Raw genomic sequence first — 22,607 nt, forward strand, 5'->3', positions numbered from 1 at the left:
TCGGTGCCAGCTCCGGCTCCACAGATCTGCTCCACATTATTGTGGAGGACGAGATCAAGCGGCTTTTAATGGGACGTGACTTTTAAGTTGTTAGTTGAGCAAGAAGAAGCTTGTTCCCATCCTGAGCAAATATTCTCATCTTCATTCAGGAGGAGTTTACAGCAAAATCATGAACCCACTAGAGTGGGTCTAATATGAACCCTGTCCAAGCAAACACTTCTCACCTGTCCTCTTGTTCGTCGTCTCATTCACAGCAAACGACGATTATTAGCCTCATTCTTTTACTGTATTTTCATTGAAATCAGAGTGAAACCGTCAGTTTTCTCACACTGACAGTTCACTTTGTATTTCATGGTGTTTTGTTCTGTGAAAAGATTTTCACCATTAATGAACATGTCTCCAGAGTAGTGGAGTGTGAATCTGACATACACACTTTTCTACTTCAGAAATATAAAACTTCACCATAAACAAGCGAAGAAAACCACTGGACTGATACGTTTTACTGAAGGAATTTTTGTTTTCACTGAAGTAAGTGATCTGGCCTTCTTTAAACCAGGATCCTGCTCAGACGGTCGCGAGTGTTTTGGCCTCCCTGCAAATTACAGTAAAACTACAACCTGCAAACAATCTTTGAAATGTCAGCGTTTCTCTAACTGTGTCAGGACATTTCACTTCTCTTCTTGTTTTTTTGGACCCACACCCATTTGAGCGTTGTCAGAGCCAATCCCAACACTTCCAGCAGCGAAGCAGAGTCAGAGCGAAGCGGCGCAGAGATACGAAGAAAAGTCTGCGGAGAAAAGCGGCGAGAAGTCATCAGGGAGGCCGTTTGTGACCTCCACAGGACAGGAAGGTTCAGAGAGGAAGAATCTGCAGCAGATGTGAACTTAGTGGGAACAATGTGAAGCTGTTAAATGTTTCATGTAGCAACAGTGCAGAACGTCATTGTGGATGTTGCCTCCTGAACTGTGCTTTGGCAAATCCACCCTGGTGTGTCTGCAGGGCTGAGACAGGACAGGTATCTGTGTGACATGGGACAGTCGGGACAAAATGGAGTCTGAAAAAGTCTGAACTTTTTAACTCATCAATAAGTAAAGCTTTTCTCAAAAGATGCACGTTTTTACGTGCTCTACACTATCACAAGCATTTTCTGGCAATAGGAAAGACGTGGGGCTGTTGGAGCTGCAGGACTCAGCTGCACATCAGAGGATCAGTGAAGAAGAAGCGGCGGCGCCCTGATGATCAACAAGCTGCATCGTGGGACCAGCATGACGTCATCCCATTGAGGCGTCTCCAGGCTGCTGTCCCCACCACCACCGCCAACCCCATGTCAACCACACCGCCAAGGATCATCACACACATCTCTGATGTAAATAGCCAGGATGGAGTGATGTCACTGCTGATAGTGATTACACACTCCTCCCTGTGTCCAAACCACACACACATTTGTAGAGCTGTGTTTGTGAGGACCCTCATGGGCATCCCCTGACCTCAAAGCTGCTCAGCCTCTGGAAGGTCTAATGACTCCAATCAAACTCTCATCATAAGCCCCTCCTTCTTTGACCCTCCCATCTGGTCCAGTTTCCTGAACCTACGACTTCAACTTCAGGTGCCTGGTTGGGACACTGTACAAAAGCAGCCTCCAATCCAAAGCTAAAGTTAGCTGACTAATGGGTCCCGGCTCTGCGGGAGTGACGAGTTTGCCAGGTTAGAGATTTCTGTGTGAGGCTGACACTGACAGATTGGTTGGATGAGGAGACAAAGGCTAGTTTAACTTCAAGGTGGCATCATGAAGATGGGGATGTTGACTGGCACCAACACCTGAAATGAGCTTATGAAAGGTTTGGTCACAGATGCAGGGGACGCATGTTGTGGGTTGTGTTTGTCTGAGGGAGGCCAGTCGCACTTTGGGCTACAGAGAGCTCCTCCATGGCTGCTTTTGGAAACCACTACTGACCATTGGAAAAACGCTTCTTCTAACCTTGGCTAGGTGGCAGGCAGGGCTCATTTACAGAGCGGACTTTGCCAACACAGGGTAGAGAAGCTGGAATAACAACAGAAGGGCTGTAGGTAGCAGAGAGTCATGGGGGGGGCAGTGCTGCCTTTTGCCTCCGCAGACTCCTGGCTGGGAGCTGTCGTCTCTCAGACCTCCTGAGAAGCTGCTGTTGCCTCCAGCTGGCAGATTTCCCAGCAGCCTCTCCTACAGCTGAGGTCTGGGGGGTCCAGACGCTGCTGAAAGTCCCACAGGCAGTTTGACAAATTCTGTGTGAGGAATTTAAACTGAAGTCAGGATTAAAGCTGTAGCTGTAGAATCATTATGATAAACCTCTTTTAAAAGGGCATCAAGCACAGTTTCTTTTACAGCTAAATGAACTTCATATGTGCTTCAGCAGCTTCACTTTACGAGGTTCTGTTGGTGCCAAAATCTATGGCTGTATATACTGTTACAGCACACATTACTGTTGTTCATTTGTTTAACTGCCAGCAAACAGAAGCAGCATTCAGTCCACATGGAGCAGATTATTGATATGTGATAAAATCCAAAAAAGGCTTATCAAAGGGTTTTTGCAGGAGCTGAACCTCATGCAGAAACATGACCGACCAGCTGATTGTTGGAGCCCTCCATCAAGTGGTCTTTTGTTTAAGTCAGTCATCACCTTAAAGTGCTGCATGTTCAGTGACCTCAAACATGAGCTAATAGATGTGAGCGTCCACTGAAATGCAATGATTCAAAAGCAAGAAAGAAAAAAGTCACAACGGCCGTTCTGAAACTTTTGAAACATCCAGTTCTAATAAAGACCCTGTAGTAAATCAGGCAGCCGTGAATCATTGTAGGATTATGGAATTATTAGTATTCAGCACAAACAGTCGGTGAAGCTGTAACACTGTGTTCCCTCAGCAAGAACAGACCATTTTAGTCTAAAGACAAACTAACACAACAAACAGGGGGAAAACACATTTACTGCTTCTGCCAAAGCTTAAAACTCTGGACAGAGATCCAAGTATGTGGACTCAAGCAAAACTGCACTTACAAGCACACCGAAAACAAGCAGACTCAAGATAGAAGAGCCTGGGCTTCAAACCCGCAACCTTCCTGCTGTGAGGCAACAGTGCTACACCACTGCTCCACTGTACTACGCATATATATCAGTAGAATTTAAACAGGATTTTCAGGTGGAAGAGTCTTTACAGTGTGAAAATCAAATCCTTAGATTATTTGTTAGAAAGGACCAGAATCTCTTTGAATGTAAAAATATTAAAAATAATAATATTATAGAGAAAAGTGTTTAAATTGCCCATCAATGTTAAAATTGATTGACCAACATAGTCCACCCCTGCTGCCCACTGTGGCACAGATCTAAACAGATCTAAAACTAGGACTCTGCAGGTTACACCTGTGGCAGCGTCCAATCAGAAAGCATTCACTAATGTAAACAAGGAAGTCACCTGTGACCTATCGTGCTTCTGTAGAACAACAACACTGAGCAACATCTGCAGCTGCTACCTGCTCACACCTGGACTGATCAGTGACATGGTACCGGTCTCGGCTCGGTTCTTTCGAACTGCTGCTGTTGTCTCTTAAAGGGACGGTGTGAGCCTGAAGAGCCTGACCTGCTGTTGAATCAGGCGGTTGTGGAGGGTAACACGTCTCTGTGTCGATCTGGTCTGAGTCTGTGTCGTATAAACCGTGTTGAGTTTGCAGTGCGACCACAGAGCTGTGCTGGCAGACGCTTTGGCAGTGTTGGTAAGCCCCGGCTTACTCTGAGGCCTCTGACGTGAGCCAGGACTGTATTCCTTTCTACTTTGGTATCATAACACATGAAGCTCTCTGGGTTTAGAGCAACACCACAGACATTATCCACAACACAACGCCCACTGCTGCTTTTAATAGCCCCCCGTCACATGTGGATATTCACCCGTCACTCTGTGATCAGCAGTCTGAGCAGCAGGGACATTCAGGAGAACAGGCGTAGCTAATGCTCAGCCTGAGAATAATTCAACTAAATCAGAAACTGGTTCAGGAAAATGTCCACAGGACACTGCAGAAGAAGAACACGGAGGACTGATGATACAGCGGCCTCCACCAATCCTCCCACGCCTTCAGCAGCCAGTCAGAGCATCTGAGCCCACAGACAGTTTGATGACATCACACTGCCTCCAAAACAGAACAGGCAGACATATTTAGCAGCTTGTGGAATCCCGCTTTTGTCAAACGGAGAGCCGCCCCCGCTGGCGTTCCAGCTGGGTGGTGTTTACAGTGAGCAGAGACCAAGCGGACTCAGACCTCTGCTCTGTGTATGTTGGCAGCCGCCGCTTGGCAGTGCCTGAGGTTTAGGAGCAGTGGGCGCTGCTGGGAGCAGAAACAGAGAGTCTGGCCAGTGTGGGCCTCCAGCTGGAGAAAACAGGAGGGCCTCAATAAGACCGGGGCCCCTGAGGGCCCAACGCTAACCCTGACATCTAGGGATTTCGGGGGACTGGAGCCAATGCTCAGGGTGTCTCAGGGTCTTGTTTTCCATGCACTGTCATGCCAAACTGACCAGAGGGCGTTGGTAGTTTTATGTTCATTAGCAGTGACCCAGAAAAGTTCTTTTTTAATGTTTTCAATTATTTCTGCATTAAAACAGTGAACAGGGCTCACATATTGTCCCAAACCAGGATCATAAAAGTAAAGGTCCTAAATAATAAACGCCTCTCTACTGACAGTAAAATCATGATGCTCAGTAACCGGCGGGTCCACAGGGCTGCCCCCGTGTGAGAATCTGCTCATAATTTCCTGCAAATGGTTTCAAATTGGACTTTTCATAGAACATGAAAATATAAACAGTAAAAACAACATAAACTTTTAGTCTAAAATTCAACTCTGTGTTGAAACATCACATCAAATGTTCAACTTAATCTTGTAATCTCACATTCTCTCTTTAAAATAATTCAACTTTCATTTCCAAGTATATACAGTAGATGTGTTGTCCTCATCGTGGCCCTGACCGTCAGTGTTTAGAGGATCTGGTTTCTGTTTGCTGGTGTAGACACAGTCCTATAAACCTAATCATCATCACTAACAATGACAGAAGAACACAACCCTGTGCCAAAGCACATTTTATCAAACCTGCGGAGAATGACGTTGGTTCGGTCATTATCCAACACACCTGCACGCTGAGCGCTCACGCCAACAGCACACAATGGTGTGCAGCGTACCGTGAGCTGCCACGGCCAATCAGGAATGTAAGTACTCACCTCGGCCTCAGAACAGGCGCCACTCAGCCTACTCCTGACCTTTCATCGATCATTACGTAGAGAATCATGAGGACTTACTTGTGGTTGAGTAAATGAGTCGTAGCAGGGGGCTGCTTGTCTGGGCGCTGAACCAGCATGAGCTCATTCTCACAAAGTCGGCCTTGTCGCTTGTCACTGAGAGCTTTTTACCACCGATGTGGGCTCCATCGTACGGCACAGGCAGACTGTTGGGTTCAACTCTCCACGTATCGTAAAGAGGTTTTTCCTCTGCTGAGCTGGATAAGTTGGTGTATGGTTAAAGTGCAGTGGAAACTTAGTGAGTGAGTCATTTGTCATCAGAAGTGTGTGTGGAGCGATGAGGAGGCCGTGACCTTCCTCACATCATGCATCTAGCTTCTACTCTTTTCACAGTTTGACCTCTGACCTCATCTCCTGCAATGACTTAATGTGACTGTTTAAAACCTTCGAAGTGTGGAAACACTAAAAATAAACTGAAATGACTGAGAGCCTCCAACCTTGTGCATTGTCCCACTGACACACTGAGCAGCTCCAATAATAGAAAGCTCTTTCTAACTCTGGCCCAGCGTGACGTTTGGGGTGGACTTCAGCCTCGAGGTTCTCTGCTACTCTGGGACAAACCCCGCAGGGCGGGAGGAGTCCTGCGTCACGGTGTTACTCCTCCGAGGGGAAAAGCCAGAAAGCCTGTGAGCGGCGAGCTGAGCGTGTGTGGAGCTGTGAAGAGACAAAACCACGGCGGTGGCTGGGCTCAGATCAGTCTGACTGCGGTGTTCCTCCACCATGACTCTCAGTCTGCTCTGTTATTATAGCATTATCCAATCAGCCTCGTCTGGCCCCGGGGGATTTACCCCCATTTTTACACAGCTTGTTCAGCTCCCCCCAATCCCTCGAGGTCAGAGTGTGAGACGAGCTAACGGCTGTAATGTGGACGCTCAGCGTGTTAATGAGCAAACTTTCCACTGCACAGAAATGTCACTAATGACAAGTTAGCAAATCCCAGCACTCTAATAAACCACATATGAATAAATAAATACCTGCGGTGAACATATTGATTTGTTGAACCCATTTGTCAAACTTTAAACAAAACCTATTTTCTACAAATTGCCTTTTCCCCGCCTCTGCTAGAAATAGAAAAAGACATATTTAAACATTTCTACCACCCTCACTGGCGGCTTGTCACTGCAGCTGCTCAGCAACATGTCGGAGTACATGAGTACATGTACAGCCAGTTAAACTGGTCAGGCCTGGTCCGGGTCCGGGTCCTTTGTACTTTTTACTGGGACAAACTTACATTCTGGCGGTAAACTTGACTTCTGTGGCACCTTTTACAAAACAGTAAATACTTTACAGAAGGAAAATAATAAAAATAAAAATAAATCAATCCTGAAACAAACTGGGAGCCAAAACTGAAGGGAAACGTTATCTACATATGTTTGTCCAGTCACCTGACCTTCCCCGCCCACTCACACTGGGGTTGAGGGCTTGGACTTTAGTTTTTCTAAATTGCAGAGTTTCAATGCACCAGAACAAACTGCCACTCCCAAAGTTGTGCAGTTAGTCAGCTCGGCTCTGTTTCTTGTGGATGCAGATTCTCTGATTCAGCCTTCCTCTCTAATATTTACTGTGAATGTGTGAGGAGTTGTTTTTCTTGTGGCTGCTGTACTGTATTTTCCATGTGCAAAGGTGTCCTCAGAGATTAAGCTCGCCTGCGAATCTGTAATTCCAGCCGCGTTTCTTCCACTGCAACATGGGCCACGCCAGGCAAAGTGCTGCAGAGGACGGCGCCAACACTGTCACTTTTTTCCAGTTCAGAACGGGGATGAAGGACGGTGACGGCGGGGTCCAGAATACAGATGTGTGTTGATGAGACTGCCGGAAGCTGCGTCAGAGCCAGGCCGCGAGATGGATGTGTTGGTGTAGGAGGTTGTGCACGGCAGAGCGGCTCGAGAGCCAATAAAGTGTAAGATTGTGCTGCAGTGGAGCCGTCTGCCTGGCTTCACCAGTCAGCTTCATTTCCAAGTTGACTTTCCGCCACACGAAGCAAATCTGACATCTCATGTTACTATAAATAGCTCTATAGAACACTGCTGCTTGTTGCTGTGTCTAATTGGACCAACCCAACAGTGACAGCTGAGGTGAAGCAGCGTGGCTGTAGAGGCGACAGTGTTGGTTCAGAAACCTCTCAACAGCCGTGGTTCCAGATTTTCGTGTTCCCCAGAGGATGAATCCAGGTCACACCGGTGACCATCTGACTTTAGTTTGAAGCTGTCAGTCGCTTTTTTCTGCACATTTCATGCTCCCAGAGGAGATTTGCTGCTTTTCATTGTCACATCATGACTTTAGGTCGAACCAAACAAGATCTGAAGACATCATGTAACCCTCCAGCTGTGATTAGCGGGTTTTTTCTTAGATATTTCCGACTACATCTTCAGTGGCACATTGATCGATAAGGTCAATCAGTTGCAGCCCTTGGATGAAATGTTAACGTTCATGTTCCCCTCTGGATCTACTGTGGTAATTCTGCTGAGCCTCTGACTTTAGCGCCGCCATCAGGTCATTATCAGGTCGACGTCCACTGCTCAGATCAGACCACAGAGACCGCTGACATCAACTCTTCTCCCAGTTCTGCAGCTGCTCCTACAAGTTATTTTACTCTGCAGTCACACTTTTCTGCTGCCCATACAGATGTGATTTTCTTTTACTGAGATACAGATGTTTAAATAACCCTCACTTTCTGATGAACCGATGGCTCCGACCTCCACAAACAAATTCTCAACTTGAATAAATTTAGTGTCTGAATCTGATCATACAAAAAACATCAGCAGACGAAAAGCGTCTGTTCTTCTGCCTGTTTTTGGGTTCGTAATCTTCCCGCTCATTTGCATATCCAGAGGATCATGAGGCCCCCCAGACTGCAGCCTGCAGCGGGGGCCGCCATCACTGTCACAGTGGTGAAAGAGGTTTCTTGACGGCTCAGCACTGGTGGATGATGAAGGGATGTCAGCTGTCATTTGATATGTTGTGATTCCGCAGGATGAAGAACTCGTGGGTCTTTTCTTGAGTTGTTCTTTGTGTTTTTGTTTTAAAAACTATTTTCAGCATGAAATGTAAGTAAAATCAAATTCAGTTTCAAATTGAAACCATAACAGGGAACATGGGAGCGCAGACAGAGGGATCAGGACAGTAATATACGCTCCCTGAGTCGGGGAGGGGATTCTGGGAAGAGAAAGAGAAGTCAGGCAGCTCTGTAATACCACACGCTCACTCGTAACCACTTCTACGTTCTTCACCTTTCACAATTAGAAGACCTATAGCTGCGTTCACATGGACGCCAATATTCCACTAATGACTGGAATCAATCATGCAGATTGTGACCACCTCAGACAGGCCCGGTCCGATCACAAGGACTTTCCAATGGGAACGAGAGGAGTGGTGTAAACCTTTAATAATCCGATCAATAGGAAAATATTGGCCATGGAAACACTTGATCCCATCGTTTCTCCCTTGTTGGAACAAATCGATTCTTTCTGCTCATGTCAATGGAACATTAGGGGATGGGACGAGTTTCCGGGACGGACAGAAACATGGCGGCACCAAAACCAAACTGGTCTGCGGCTGATACAACATTTTTGTTGGAGACTTTCAAAGATTTAAAGTGTTGAACGTCTTGATGGTCGAACCATCGACCCAGTCTGACTAACTTCTTCTCAGGCTTAATACTACGCTCAAGCTCAAGCTCAAAGTCAAAGGTCCCTTAACTCAGCAGAAAACGTTCTGGAAGAGACTCACTGGAAAAATAATAAAATAATGGATAAACAGTCTTTAGGTCGGCTGTTGGCCTGCAGGTGACGTTTTAGAGTTAAAGTAAGTCTTAAAGTAAGTCTTTGTTTTTGTGTTTTCAAACAGATGCTGCAGACCAGTGTAAAGTGAGGCTGTTTCAACAGATGCGGGTTTTTGTTGGTTTTCGGTTTAGCAGACAAAGGACTTTCAGGGTTTCAGTTTTGGGTGCTTGACCCAGACAGCACCAAATACGATTTAGTTTTGTGAGCTTACTGCCTGCGTAGTTTTAGCCCTCTTCTACCTGCACGAGCCCGGAGGCGGAGTCAGTCGAGGAGAATCCAGCTCACCTGGTCTGTCGCAGGTCAGGTCACAGGTCATGTGACAGGTCATGTGATAGGTCTGTGCATCTCTTTTCATCCCACCTCCAGCCACACCAAGACATGCGCATGTTAATAAACTCCTGTTTCTCTTTGTTTGCGTCTTTTCTACGTTTGAGGCGAAGTTTTAATGTTGACATCCAAAGACGTGGATTAGTCCGGAGCGTCTGGATGTGATTCAGTTTATCAGGGGGTGACGACAACGAACGCACTTCAAAAAGAGATTCATTAGAAGAAGAAGCTGTATATGTATTAATGCACTGTCTGTATCTGACTCTCAGCTTTACATCTCCACAATAAACACGACACTTAGCCATGTGGAAACACTTTCCAGCTCCATTTTCATCTCTTGGTGTCTTCAGAAGGCAGAAAGCCTGTAAATGAAAACCACGTTGAGCCTGTAGCAGCAGCAGAGCAGAACATTCAGGGCAGAGTCGCCCTAATGAGAATTCTCCTTCAGGTTATCTTGTTAGTTTGCTTCCTATCTTTAGTCTGCTCTTTGATATTCACGACATCAGACATCAGCCGGACATTTAATTAGAGTAATAATTTAATACGGGTTCACTGATGACTAATGTTTTCCAAGACAAAAACAGTTCCAGCATTAGAGCCACCCTTTAGAATATTTTTGGGTTAAAGTCATGGAACAAAGCGTATGTGGTGATTAGATGGTAGATTACATGTGAACACAAAGACTACAAACCCAGTAGAGTCCACAGGTGTGTGTTCTCACAGTTTCCTAATCTGTCAGATCAGCCTCAGATTAAATGGATTTTTGGTCAGAAAACTAATGGAAAGTAAACCTAAGAGGAAGAATTCCTTCATAATCAGTGAATCCAAACAGTAAATTTAGAGTGTGGAGAAAATCTACTAAATTCTGCTCCTGATGGGATGGATTTAGCAGAACCATTATTAGTCTTTAATGTGGTTTGAATGCTTCAGCTCTGGCTGTGTAACTTCTATCTGACATCTGTGATTTTACTTTGAAATTTTTACCCTAAAACCCTGAATAATGTGGATGTTGTCCACTTCATAAATGGCTTTCAGTCTATCAGCCACGTCATTTGTTCCAAAATAAATGAAATCGGCACGATTCAGAAATGTTTGGATTCATTCTCAAATATTGTCTTGTTTTCTCATACATTCTAAATGATATTATCAGAACAATGTCATGTTTGTATTCATGCTTTTGGCTTTATTAATACTGACATTACTCTCACACAGATCTTAAACTTTATTATTCAAAGACTGAAAACCTGCACTGTACATTTTTGACTTTATTGTGAAACGTTTATGACTAAATGCTTCTTTAAATCTTATATTTAATTCTCTGACAGCATATCATGATTTCTTCCATGAAGGGATGAAAAATGAATCCACTGGCTGAATAACCTGATTTGGTCGACCGTCTGTGGCTGGTCTGGAACCAGAGATGTGTCACTACCTGCACAATATTTGCTTCCACTGTGGGAAACATGTCAGAGCTCCTGGGCTGCAGAGGAATTGTGGGTAAACGTACAGAAGCTCATTGGTGATTAGGTGAGTCAGTGTTTGCTCACTGTAGGTTCATGCTCCACTAAGACGACGGGGGCGAGCTGAAGGGCAGGAGGAGGAAGAAGAGACGGTGAGCAGGCACTTTGACATTTGGCAGATAGCAGTGGACGTCAGACGACGACACGTTTGTCCCTGAAAGATTGTTTTGATTCCCGGGGTCAGCTTGTACTTTCTCAGGTTGATGTTTACCTTCACTTTACTTCATTTGAGCCACTAAACTAATCATTTGTGCTGGGCTTCATTACTGTCTCCATCGTTCAGCATTAAAATGTGCATGTTAGTTCTCATCTTAATTCCACTTCCCTGTTTCAGGGGTTTGCAGTCAGTCTGGCTTTAACAGCTCCTGGGTCCATGAACATTTTAGGCCTCAGTGTTGGAGGACTGTTTGACACATGAAGGGCTGACTTGTGAATTATTCCTTTAACTTTTTAAAAGTCAGGTACCAGATCTGTTCAGGGTGTGTGAAGTAACCCCCAGGTTTGACCTCACACTCTGACAACAGCTGGTTCCAGAGGCCAAAACACAATGTCATCTGTCAGTGTGCTGCCGGGGTTAATGGTTGATCACCAGATTTCAGCTGGCTGGGTGGCAGTCGTTAAGATGAAAAGATAAAATGCTTCTTCAGTTGTAAAACCCTCCGTGCAGCTAAACTCTGACTGGCCTTCCTGAATCTTATTTCTGGATCAGCACCATCCTCTGTGTTGTCCATGGAAACGAAGCCTGAACCTCCAGTCTTGTTGTCACTATAATTTAAAGCATATTTATCAGACACCTGAAATGTTTGTGTGGATGTGCTGTAATCTGATTTTTGATTTTTTTCTGCCATTGACAGTTTGAACCGTACTCTTTACTCTGTAACCTGATTGCGATTAAGTCTTGGCCTTATGTGTCTCAGACACGTCAGATCAGTTCAAACCAACTTCAGCAGCTCGACATGTACGAGGCTTCAGTTTTCATCCTGTGAGTTTTGGAGCTTCAGTTTTCTTCTGCGAGGCTTCACACTGGAAACGGCAGCCAGGCAACGTCTGGCTCCCACTCATGCAGGAGTATTTGACCCAGCGTTCACAACCAAAAACCACGACCCTCTGCTAAACATAGAGAACCTCAGACCAGATGGCACGACTGGAAACTGGAGTGCCGTGTTTTCGTGTTGGAGATTAGGAGGGATGCTACGCAAGCAGGCATAGGCGTGACGAACAAAACCACTACTACCATGTTTTGGAGAGGTTTTTCTTTACTCTCCCTCCTCCCACCTCCGCTCAGCCTAACTCAGGTCTGGCAGCAGGGGGTCATTACTTAATACAGTAGAATTAAATTGAGACAAAAACAGAGACAACACCAACATAAACAGCTCTGTCTGAAGACTGTTTTCACAATTGGCTTTGAAATGATGGCATTAATATGCCCAAGTAAAGTTTAGGTAGGTGTAGAAACAACATTGTATGCTTGAATTTAACTTGTAGGTTTTATTGCCATGCCTCAGTGACGTGCAGAAGAGTGAAAAACTCTGCAAGGACGTTCAATCTGTAGCACTGACAGCAAAGCAACCGCAAAACCACAACTGGACCTTCTCCAGCCAGGGAGCGAACGCAGCAGCACTCCCTCACTTTGACATTAGTTCTGACTGTGCATTGGGAACTACAGTTGTGGTGTGTTTGTGTGTCTGTGAGGGAAGGAACAGGGATGTGGGAGGGAGGGAAAAACAGATAGAGTGAGTAAGTTCATCCGTCTAATTACATGTGCAGCTCCGTGGATTCTTCTACTACGGTGAGGTGGCGATGACCGGTGTGTGATGTCAGCAGGCGGGCTTTACCTTATTTAAAAAGCTTTTCGAACCTTCACAGCCAGAGTGCCGAGACTGCAGCAGCCTCCAGGACCCCAGAGGACCTGTGTCTCTGCAGGAACGTAACTTCTGACAAGAGGAGCGAGGAAGGTGTGATTATTTTTGACTACGCTTCATTGGATTCACAGTATCTGGAAGAAGCCAGTAACTGAGACAGGTGAGCTCATGCTGCAGTGTGATACACACTTGTTTTGTTGCTTGTATGTTTTTACATAAGTATAAACTGTGTGGTTGAGGACTGGATCCAAAAACAGAAAACATTTTTAGTTTTATTTTTTTCTAAATGTCATATATTTTCTTTAAAAGCAGACACCCATGTCTTAATTTGAGGCCAGACTGGTAAAAGAAGCTGCAGGTCACATGGACAGTTGTGGTCCCAAGCTGACCCTGGAAACCCAGACACAATAATAAATAAATAAGAAAAGTGAAGGTGACGACATGATGTTGTCTGACTGGTCCAATAGACCTAAAATAGCACAGATAAAATAGAAAAGCATTGTAGCCAATGTCTGTCTGACCCATATAAATGTCCATGTCCATCAAAGCAGTCAGTTTAAGGATGTTAGCACCTTTAGCAGCCATTTGGTGTCATTATATACTTTTTATAATGAGCTTTTCAAAGACAGATAATGTCATAACTAAAAAGAACTTGCTGACAAACTGCCCATTGTCCCTGAGGTCAGTATTGTTAGCTACATCAGGCTAATGCTGTTATTAAACTCTGCAAATAGTTTGATTCGAAGTTCTTCAGTTTCCAAGCATGTCAAGCATCATTTTCCTGTTTTTGTTTGCTGGATCAAACCTCTTCTCGTGGTGCTTCAGGGGTTCCTCTAAAACCTTGTAGTTGTGCAGTGGTCCTGCAGTGCAGCCCAAACTAAAAATGAGGAAGGTTTGTGGTTTTACACTTTCATCACGTCTTAGCGAACGTCTCAAACACAGGAGGAGGCTCGGTGCTGCAGCTTGTCTGTAACTCTGAGAACTGATTCCTCCTCTGTCTCCTTTTCAAGGTGAATTGAATCCTGAGCCTGGGCCTGTTTATAAAGTCAGAACTGCTTAAAACCACTTTCTGTGCCTCTCCATGTTCTAATGCCGTCTGCTGGCACTGCAGCATTAACCATAATCAGATGTAATTGGGCGCAGGAACGTGATTGCCTGGTGGGATCCAAGAGTGACACACCAGCAGATTATGTGCACCCATCTGGTGACATGTGCAAAAGTCACCCAGAGACTCAGACTGCAGGCGCCTCTCGCCTTCCTCTCGGTGCAGCTGGTTCAGCTTCATGCTGCGCTAACTGTGGAAAGGAGAACTCTCCTGATCGCTGGTCCAGTTTAGTTTCTTACGCTGACACGTGATATTTTGGTGATTTAGAAGACACATCAATGAAAACTGCCATTTAGCTTCAAGCAACGATGGTAAATATTGTCTGAAGTCCAGACAAGTGTTGATTTGATCTTCATGGCAGCTCTAATGATCTAATAATCATTCATTGCAGCCCTAATCACAGGACTAACACTGGGAGTGACATAGCATCATCATATAATAACACTGTTCCAAATGATGTTCAGTCAGTTAATGTGCTAATCTGTTTTTACTCTGTCTGATCTGCTTTAAAACATTAAGGCCACACTTCTGTCAGCCTTAAAAAGAGAAAACTGTCAGATGGTCTTGGGGTTCCTGTGGTGTAGGGAGGGAGGCTGAAGCAGAGAAACCCAGTTTTTCTTTATGGCACTGAGAGTTTCTCTTCGTCTTGCTCCAAAAAAATACTTTCCTGAATTCCTCCGTTAAATTATGTCACCGCCGAGCGAGGCCGGGGGCCGCGGAGGAGGAGGACCGGAGGTTAGCCAAAGGGTAAACCCAGAGACGGGAAGGCCACCCCTGAGAGGGGAGCGAGCGACACATCTCACACTCTTCATCATCCCTCAATCATCGTCATCCATCAACCTCAGGCACATTGTGTTCGGCTGCCGGAGGACTCCAACATTCACTTCATATTTACAAGCCTGGTCTGGTTCAGCTCACTCGTTTGTTTCCTGTTTGTGATTAGGGTTAGCAATGATAACAGTGACAGTCATGTTAGTTTGGGATTGCACAGCATTTAATGATAAATTTCACAAAAATGACACATCTGGCGCTGCAAACACCCCATGCTGTAACACCAGGCAGTTTGTTTTCAATGAGTCCCAGAACTGTCCCAGTCCTCAAGTCTTGTTCTATCCATCCTAAAGGCCCCAGCCTGAATCCATACAGTATTGATGACGCTTAAAGGCCTAGAAAAGGTCTGATTCTGCATGACATAGTGAGCAGTGAGCACGCGCTGTAATTGGAAGCTGGGACCTGGTGGTGTCGGTGTGGGGCCCTCAGGACGGAGCGGGTGGCAGAGCCTGGACCACTAACGGAGGTGGGGGCTAACAGTGCGTGCCTTTGTGTTGAGAATTGTTTTCAAAAGCAGGGAGGCAGGAGAGGTGGGGGGTGCGGTCACAGAGATTAAAAGCGGACGTTTGTTTTGTGTATGTCGTGCTCTGCCAAAGCGCAGCAATTTTCTATGAATCTAAACCAGCTTTCCTGGCCCCGAACCCACATGCCGCCCGCTGCCAGGAAGAGACTTTTTTCTTGTACCTGTTTATGTGCAGGTAAAGTAGCTTCACTGGGCTGAAGCACATGAGATCTTTCTTTCCAGGAGGAGGTGGAGAGTCACAGACAGGTAGTGTTACATTTGTTCTCCAAAAACCTCCCTGGACTTCGTGTTCCTGAAGCGACTCCAACCAGAGGACCTCATAAACTGGAAGGAACTTGACCAATTTGCAGACAAACTGGGGGGAAAACTACTCCCATGATTCTCCCTGGCACTGATCACTCACCATCGCGGAACGATGACTGGGCAGGAGCAGCAGATTCTGGTTTTGATCATTAATGAAGGAAGTGAGTGTTGCATCACCTCATCCAGATTGGATGTTGGCAGCGTGCAGGTTTTCAATAATGTGTTCATTGTGTGCTTTTCATGTTCACACAGTGACCTTTAGAGTGAAGCTGCTGATGCTGGGTAGAAATCAAGGACGCATCCATAGACCACAGTCGCCAAGACAGAATATTTCAGATAATTGAGTAAATTGAAAACACAGTCTGACTCTACTCAGCCAGTTGAGAGTGTGGAGTCAGAGTCCAAGCTGATAACTGTTTAGGATCCCCCAAGAAGTATAGTTGTCATTACCTGACAAGGTTCTCGGGAGCCGTTTGTGGAGCAGGCCGTCCGTAACGTTACCTAAGCGTTTGGAAGTGGGCGAACCCTCTGCCTTTAATGCTGCACAGACAATAACGTTTCAACTCTGCTGCATATTTTCAGCTTCTTTTAGCTCAGTGATCAGTGTCCAGGCTGATCACAATGGAGCATTTAGCAGCTAAAGAACCAGAGATTTCCCTCAGAAGGTGGTGGAGACCAAACCCAGAGCTAAAACTGAACACTGGGCCAATGTACCCAGGAACATAGTTAGTGCAGGTTTAATTATTTATAAGTAGTTTTCATAGAGCAGGTGGTGTTGGTGCAGCAGCCTCAGATGCTATTGTTGGTGTGACTGCCCCCCCCCCCAAGGTCTCAGACTGAGTCCAGTTGAAAACCAATCCATGCTCCAAACCAGGAAACATCTTTCTGTGAAGTCGGCATCAAGTAAACAAAAATATCAGTACCATTAATCACACATCTGTAGTTTCTAAACAGGCTTCAAACCCGGTGCTCATATGGTACCGGGACCTAAAACAATGTACAATTACATATAAATCTCAGCTCCAACATGTCAAATATGGATGCCACATACTTGTGTAAACATTTCTCCCCACAAAGATTTCCACACTATTTTTGGGGGGTCCTGCCCAGTGTGTGCTGGGCTGCCTCTCTCTCACAGATCTGTTGTTAATTGTAAGAGGCGACAGCTGGAACACATTGCTGGGATTTCAACACGTGTCAGTCAGAGCGGTGCAGGGGAACGGCGCTGCTGCCCGCAGTGTTTGTCTGACTTACTGTTATTTGCTCTGTGGAGGGCAGACCCGGCTCCCATGTGTGGGGTTAACTCAGGAAACTCATTTGTGTTACTTAACGCCACTCTGTGTGGATTTTTATGTGATTACTTTTCAGTCTATTCTGATGGCAGCTGTTTTCTTTGTTTGTCTCCGATTCTTGCAGCAAAATGCCTCATTGTCAGTACAACCTGTCGAGGTCATTCACTCCTTGGCTTTGAACCCACAGCTGGACTTGTGGTTTTATGGATCCTGGATGAGACCACTTGGGATATTATAACATATCTTGATTACTGAACCAGCTAATCAATTGGTTGATTGGATGAAAATTAATTGGCAGCTGCTTTAATTCATTGCTTTTGAAGCCAAAACTACCAAACGTGGAGATTCTGTCTGCTGTTCCTCATCATTTCTAATAATAAACTGAAAAACCTTCGGGTGACGGAGCAACACAGGCGACGTCAACATGTCACCTCAGGGCATGAGTGCTGGTCTAATAGAAACAATTAGTTCAGATTAAAGGAACATTTCACTGCTCGGGCCTTTATGTGTCAAACATCCAGAAAATGTTCTTAACTGGACTTAACTGTTCTGTGACTGGACAAAACTGTCAAAGGACGTCTTATTCCCAAAAGGTGAAAAACACCCAGGATGCATTGTACCTGGTGCATCCCAGTGTCCCGTCCATTGTAGTTGAGTTTAACGCCAACTTCCACGGTACTCAAACCTTTGTAAATGTCCATATATACAGTTTCCAAAATACACGTGTGTTACTAACGTGTATCGGAACTAAATCTGGACCTCGGTGACGACAGATCGGGAAACTGATTCTTTCTGTTTCAGGTTAATAAACTCACCAGGGAAGAGTTTCAGCAGCAGCTAATAAAAGCAGCAGCAGAGGAGGTTACATAAGCGCCGGCTGAGCCACAGAGCAGTGACAGTGTTGGTGGTCTGAGGCTTTTAAGTGTGAAGCCGTTTGATCCACAGGAGGAAAGTTTCCAGCTCGACTGACTGAGCATGATCCGATTAGATCACATCAGATTCCTGTAAACCGGCACATGGAAATCTGGGTTAAAAACTGAAGATGATTAAAAGCTCATCATCACGACAAGAGCAAGTGACAGCAGCCTGTTGGCAGGTTTACAGTCAGAACCGCATTTACAGTGAAATGAATCAGATTCACATTGGTTCCTTATTGACAGATTCTTATTGGTTCCTTATTGACAGATTCTTATTGGTTCCTTACTGACAGATTCTTATTGGTTCCTTACTGACAGATTCTTATTGGTTCCTTACTGACAGATTCTTATTGGTTCCTTATTGACAGATTCTTATTGGTTCCTTACTGACAGATTCTTATTGGTTCCTTATTGACAGATTCTTATTGGTTCCTTATTGACAGATTCTTATTGGTTCCTTATTGACAGATTCTTATTGGTTCCTTATTGACAGATTCTTATTGGTTCCTTATTGACAGATTCTTATTGGTTCCTTATTGACAGATTCTTATTGGTTCCTTATTGACAGATTCTTATTGGTTCCTTACTGACAGATTCTTATTGGTTCCTTATTGACAGATTCTTATTGGTTCCTTATTGACAGATTCTTATTGGTTCCTTATTGACAGATTCTTATTGGTTCCTTACTGACAGATTCTTATTGGTTCCTTATTGACAGATTCTTATTGGTTCCTTATTGACAGATTCTTATTGGTTCCTTACTGACAGATTCTTATTGGTTCCTTACTGACAGATTCTTATTGGTTCCTTATTGACAGATTCTTATTGGTTCCATACTGACAGATTCTTATTGGTTCCTTATTGACAGATTCTTATTGGTTATTGGGCCTATGGAGGTCAGCCGTGGTACTTTTAGTTAAATTCACTTTTCTTGGATATTCCATTGGACATTTCCACACCTTGATGTTAACATGACCACTGCAAACCGCTGGACTGAAAAACTGCTGTCATTTTTTTAGCTTTGGTGAAACTTCAGCACTCGGTTTCAGCCCATGGTCCAAACTGTGTCGTACGTAAACACCAGGTGGCTCCTGGTGTCGCTTTAGACATGACGACCTTTTTTTCTCCAGTCAGGATGGTATTTATCAGTTTTGCTTTTCTTTGTGTCGTCTTTAGAACATAATATTTTTATGTTTCACTGTAACTCCCACAATGCAGCTCACAGTTACAAGAAAGTGAAAAATAAGAATTATTATAACAATCACAATGATTTAAGTGTCTAACCTAAAGCAGATGTGTCCATGATAATACACAGCTGTTTTCCAGCCTACAGACTGCATACCAGCAGATGAGAGGACAGACAGTTGTTTTTTGGCGCTGCCTGACCCCCGTAGATCCAGCTGAGGGCTGACTCACTGTGCTGCTCCAGCGCCACCTTCCTGCCAGCTCTCAGCAGACTCGGTGGGCAGAGCCGTCCTGGAGGCCCTCCTCTGTGGAGGAGTCCTCCCCTTCCCTGTGACCTGCTCTGCACTCAGCATGCAGCCAGCGTTCCCATCAGAGCGACCTGCAGCAGCCGCAGAGCAGCTGCCTGACCCGCCATCCCTGTAACGCTGCCCGCCACCCGCGGCCGGCCCGCCCCCCGAGGACTTAGTAAACTGGGGAACTCACAGGAAAAGCTCCTGACGAACTGCTGGATGTCTGTTGGTTCCTGGGCTTTTTTTCTGTTCTGAAGGTGTCTTCACCTGGATTGGCTCCTGAGACGTTTTTCATTTGAGGTGGAAAGTCAGACTGGAAACTTTGAGAAAGGACATAAGTGAATTTATTTTCTGTGAGACTTTATCTTTTTTCGTGTGGCACAGACTCTGCCCTGGGAAAGTAAGTTCCCATTAACTAGTCTTCTTCTCCCCCCACCCTTTGTTGTGGCTAATTTGGAATTTGCTCTGAAACATGCTGGGCAGCTTTCTGCAGCCGCCTCGTCTCGTCCGCAGGGTGAAGTGAATGAGTGTTAATCGTTTCAACAAGTGGGGCCGAGAGCAGCTCCCACACAGCTTGTTCAGGTAGAACTCAGCCGTGGTTGTTCTTGTTTGTTTCTTTGCAGAAACTTGCCTCCGCGATGTTCTGCTCCAGGAGAGTCCTGCAGCAGTGGTGCTTCGCTCTTTTCCTGCTCTGCTCCCCGGTGCCCCACGACGGACGGCCGATGGATGCCCTGAGCAGCAGAATGTAAGTCTGATTGTTTTCACTTCTCAGCCTTCTAACTTTCGCCCCTCCTGAAAGCCTGTGGATCAAACGTACACATGATCTTTTTGATTTGATAGTTGTAAGTTTCATTTACTCCAGCCTGCGCTCTCCGCCTGCACGGTGGGAGAGCGCAGGCTGGAAAATGTGCCGGCAGCTGTTTGGTTAGCCCTGGCCCACCTGTGTGTTTACCTAAAGCAGAGAGCGTCTCTGTGCGACGAACTGAAACGCCTCCGCTCCTGTTCTCTGCTGCTGCTGCTTCTTTCCGGACTCACAGGCTTCGATCTGCCGGGACCTGGACGGGAGTTCCCACTGCCCCGACCACTGTCCTCGTAGCTTTCGAACACCCGCCGCCTCCTGCCCAGCATCTCTGAACAAAGACTTTAAGTCTTTGCAAAGGGGGGAAATGAATAATGCTGATGTTTGGCTCGGCCGTGGACCAAACCAAACTTGCTGCTCCTGCTGAGGTGTTTGATGCCAAGCAGGAGAAATGTTCTTTTAAGTTCTTAAGCCAGAATGCTAAACACACTTCGAGACTTTTTCCTCTGGAAAGATGATATGGCCGAGGCAGTTTTTGGATGTAATCAGTTTTTAATGAAGCAGAGGGAAGATGCTGTAACAGCAGGCTGGGCTGAGTCTCAGGGGACAGAGATCACATCTGAAATGCATTTCGGGGGCGGCAGAGTGTTTGGAGTGCGGCTGCTGCAGGAAGAGTCTTTACAGTGAATCAGAGCGTGTGTTGTCCAGGTTTAGGTGATCGGGAACTGCAGCACTTTGCAGTCAGTGTGTGGGGCCCGGTGCTGGGCAGGGTTTCAGGCAGGTCAGCCTGACCTCTGACCCTCCTCAGTAGGAAGAGCCCTGTGGTTGTTTTTTACTCGTGTTGACAAGCTCTTAGAGGTCAGACCGGGCTGGGACTCCCTGCAGACCCGTCTGGTACCAGTAGCAGATAGAAAGGAAATGATTTGGCCTCAAGATCATTTTACACAGTTTCATGTTTGTGGGTTCTGAGGATTTGTTGTGGACTCTGGACATTTGAGGGCTTCACCTGGTGATCTAAGTGATTCACTGTTTCCTGACATTTGATTGGTCCAGCTGAAATTTCAATTTAAATCAGGATCTGATCAAAGAAGTTTGGTACTTTACTGGTTCGGAAATTTCCACTTAGCCTTTATGTGATGAGTTTTATGGGAGGGATGGTGGTTCTGAGCCGCCCCATCAGACAGCAGTAACTGGAGCTTGTTGTGAGCTCAGATCCACCAGCGGGTCGTGCTGGACACAGACTGGAACAGCGAGCGTCAGGTGGGCCGGGGGCGTTGGAGCGCTGCCACCTCAGGATGTGTGAGCGCCGTTTCCCTCCTGCCTGCGGCTGCAGAGGTTTGATGTGAGCTTCATTAAAGGTAAAAACACAGAGATCGGTTTTCAAAGCCGCTCTGTGTTTTCTTCTCGTCAGGCCTGAGATTTACAGGAAATATCTGTATGCGTATAAACAAGAGCCGCTCTCAGGGCTCCCTCTGTGTCTGGGAGGCCACTTTTGTTCAGGATATTATTATTAGACTTTGAGTGTGGGAGAGATGAGCGTTTCGCTCTGAAGCCTCCATACGTGAACCTGCAGCTACAGATAAATGGACCTCTGCAGAGGGAGGAGCACTGCATCATGGGAAACAACCGAGCGGCTCTTTGTGTGCTCGGACACCTGGCCGGGCTTCGGCTGTTCCCAGGCTCCGGGCCGTGCCCCCTGCCTCTTTGTTTGTCTAAGAGTTAAGACTCTGAGTAACACAACACCTCTGAGTGCAGGGGGAGCATCTTTCACTCCCGCTGATCTGTTTTCTACATCACGTTTGTTCAGCTCAGCTGGGGTAGCAGCACCGCGAGCTGCTCCTCGTGACGTGGCGCCAGGGTTAGCGAGGTCACACCGGTGACCACGTTCACGTCAGACCCCAGCGGTTCGATGCCATCGTAGTTCCAGGTGTCGCTGCAGCGTCGTCATGAGGGTTTGAAGCTCTGTCCCTAAAACAAACAGATTTGTCACCTCTGACAGATGAAGACGGTGCATCAGGGCCTGACCAGTGGCCTCACTCTGGGTGGGGGTGGTGGTGACTCATGCAGGGCTTCATAGCTCAGGGGTTAGAGCACTGGTCTTGTAAACCAGGGGTCGTGAGTTCAAATCTCACTGGGGCCTTGATGTATTTTAAGAAATTCCCACCCGTCCGTCCAGTCTGGATCCTGATGACGTCTTAACACCTTAAAATGAGCAGGACTGATGTTTCTCCCTGACTTATCCGGGTTTGGAGCCAGATACAGATTAAAAGTGTGAAAACAATAGTTAAAGTAACAGATTTTGCTGTGTGATGTGTTTGGAGTCAGTTTCATTTGAAATTCAAAAATCACCACCTCTTTTTTTCTGTTGGAGCACAGCTAATTGGCTCTTTACCCTCCTGGCCCCGAGTGCCATGAATCTGTCAGTTAACATCATTATTAATGAAAAGTAAAGGGCCAAAGGTTTTGCTTTGCTCACCAGTGCCATGGTCGTAATAATGAAGAATGAAAAGGAAACCTGGCATTTTCCTGTGAAAAGGAAAAGAGAGAAAAGTCATCTGGAG

The 22,607-nt window shown here is 45.9% G+C and overlaps 1 protein-coding gene and 1 non-coding gene across 4 annotated transcripts in view; both read left to right on the top strand.

The window, feature by feature from the left end:
* Positions 1 to 22,607, top strand: part of pthlha (parathyroid hormone-like hormone a) — a 34,219-nt gene that overhangs the window by 9,505 nt on the left and 2,107 nt on the right. Inside the window, exons 1-2 of one of the 3 annotated variants that reach the window (XM_026326992.1) lie at positions 12,739 to 12,961; positions 19,871 to 19,992. In XM_026326992.1, coding sequence (XP_026182777.1) covers positions 19,886 to 19,992 — 107 coding nt within the window. In that variant the 5' untranslated portion in view covers positions 12,739 to 12,961; positions 19,871 to 19,885. Of the gene's footprint in view, positions 1 to 12,738; positions 12,962 to 19,187; positions 19,648 to 19,870; positions 19,993 to 22,607 lie in introns of those variants that run through there. The other 2 variants (XM_026326991.1, XM_026326993.1) reach the window with 2 other exon arrangements.
* Positions 22,114 to 22,186, top strand: trnat-ugu (transfer RNA threonine (anticodon UGU)). The gene has a single exon. It is a non-coding gene; the product is annotated as a tRNA-Thr (tRNA).

Source organism: Mastacembelus armatus, chromosome 23, assembly GCF_900324485.2.
Source record: "Mastacembelus armatus chromosome 23, fMasArm1.2, whole genome shotgun sequence".
Lineage (NCBI taxonomy): Eukaryota > Metazoa > Chordata > Actinopteri > Synbranchiformes > Mastacembelidae > Mastacembelus > Mastacembelus armatus.